The sequence below is a fragment of the Silurus aristotelis genome, assembly GCF_946808225.1.
Source record: "Silurus aristotelis genome assembly, chromosome: 7".
Lineage (NCBI taxonomy): Eukaryota > Metazoa > Chordata > Actinopteri > Siluriformes > Siluridae > Silurus > Silurus aristotelis.
In genome coordinates, this window is record NC_139580.1 from 19,380,397 (window position 1) to 19,381,254 (window position 858).

General features: G+C 37.8%; 1 protein-coding gene across 1 annotated transcript in view; it reads left to right on the forward strand.

The window, feature by feature from the left end:
- The window catches only part of fbxl22 (F-box and leucine-rich repeat protein 22), a 5,697-nt gene extending 5,250 nt beyond the window's left edge, over positions 1 to 447 (forward strand). Inside the window, exon 2 of the mRNA XM_083546644.1 lies at positions 1 to 447. This exon is cut by the window's left edge and continues 208 nt beyond it. Coding sequence (XP_083402770.1) covers positions 1 to 141 — 141 coding nt within the window. The 3' untranslated portion in view covers positions 142 to 447.
- The last annotated feature ends 411 nt before the right edge of the window (positions 448 to 858 follow it).

Below are 858 nucleotides of genomic sequence, written 5' to 3' on the forward strand. Positions count from 1 at the left end.
ACAGGGCTGCAGACTTGCAGAGAGAAGAGGCCTGGAGTTTGTCTAGTTGCTGAGCGGAGCGCAGGGATGATACCTGACATTCAGCCTGAGGAAAAACTGCATGTCAGGAGGGTACTGCAGAAAGTCCTCGTCTTTTCTTGATAAATTTAAACGTTAAAGTTTAAGGTTAAAAAAAAAAAAATGGGCATAATGTTAAAATTTTTTGTTTTTATATGAATGTTTTCTATGACTGAGATGTACATCTCATTCAAAATGTTGTTTTTACAATGTTTTCTACAAACCTGTATTTATTACAATGCTTTTTTATCATTTATTTTTAAAGTGTACCTTTTGTAATCTCAGGCATATGTTGAAGATTCAGGTCCTGTCATGGTGCTTTGACTATTTCTAGCAGTCAATAATTTTTCTTGAAACACTTCACATTAGTTGAATTTCCATATTGAATTAAATATTGAGTTGTATGTACACCGCTACTGTGGCGTTTAAATTCTTGGTGTTCTGTTTCACCATATATAAATAAGTGAATGGTTGTTTATAGGACAGAATATTTTGCTTACATTTGCTTAAGTTACACAGGACTACATGATTAATTCAGCCATAGAGCCTGTAGATATTGGACAGGTTTCAGAGATATTTAGAATTCCACTGTCAGGCCGCTAGCACAAACAAAATTGGGAGGGAGAGGGAGAGGGAGAGAGAGAGAGAGAGAGAGAGAGAGAGAGAGAGAGAGAGAGAGAGAGAGAGAGAGAGAGAGAGAGAGAGAGAGTCACATGTCACTCGTAATGCAGGAATAAGACACAGAAATTGAGCTGTCGCTTCAGACACAGAGACAACTGAGCTCATGTCTCAGCTCACAGA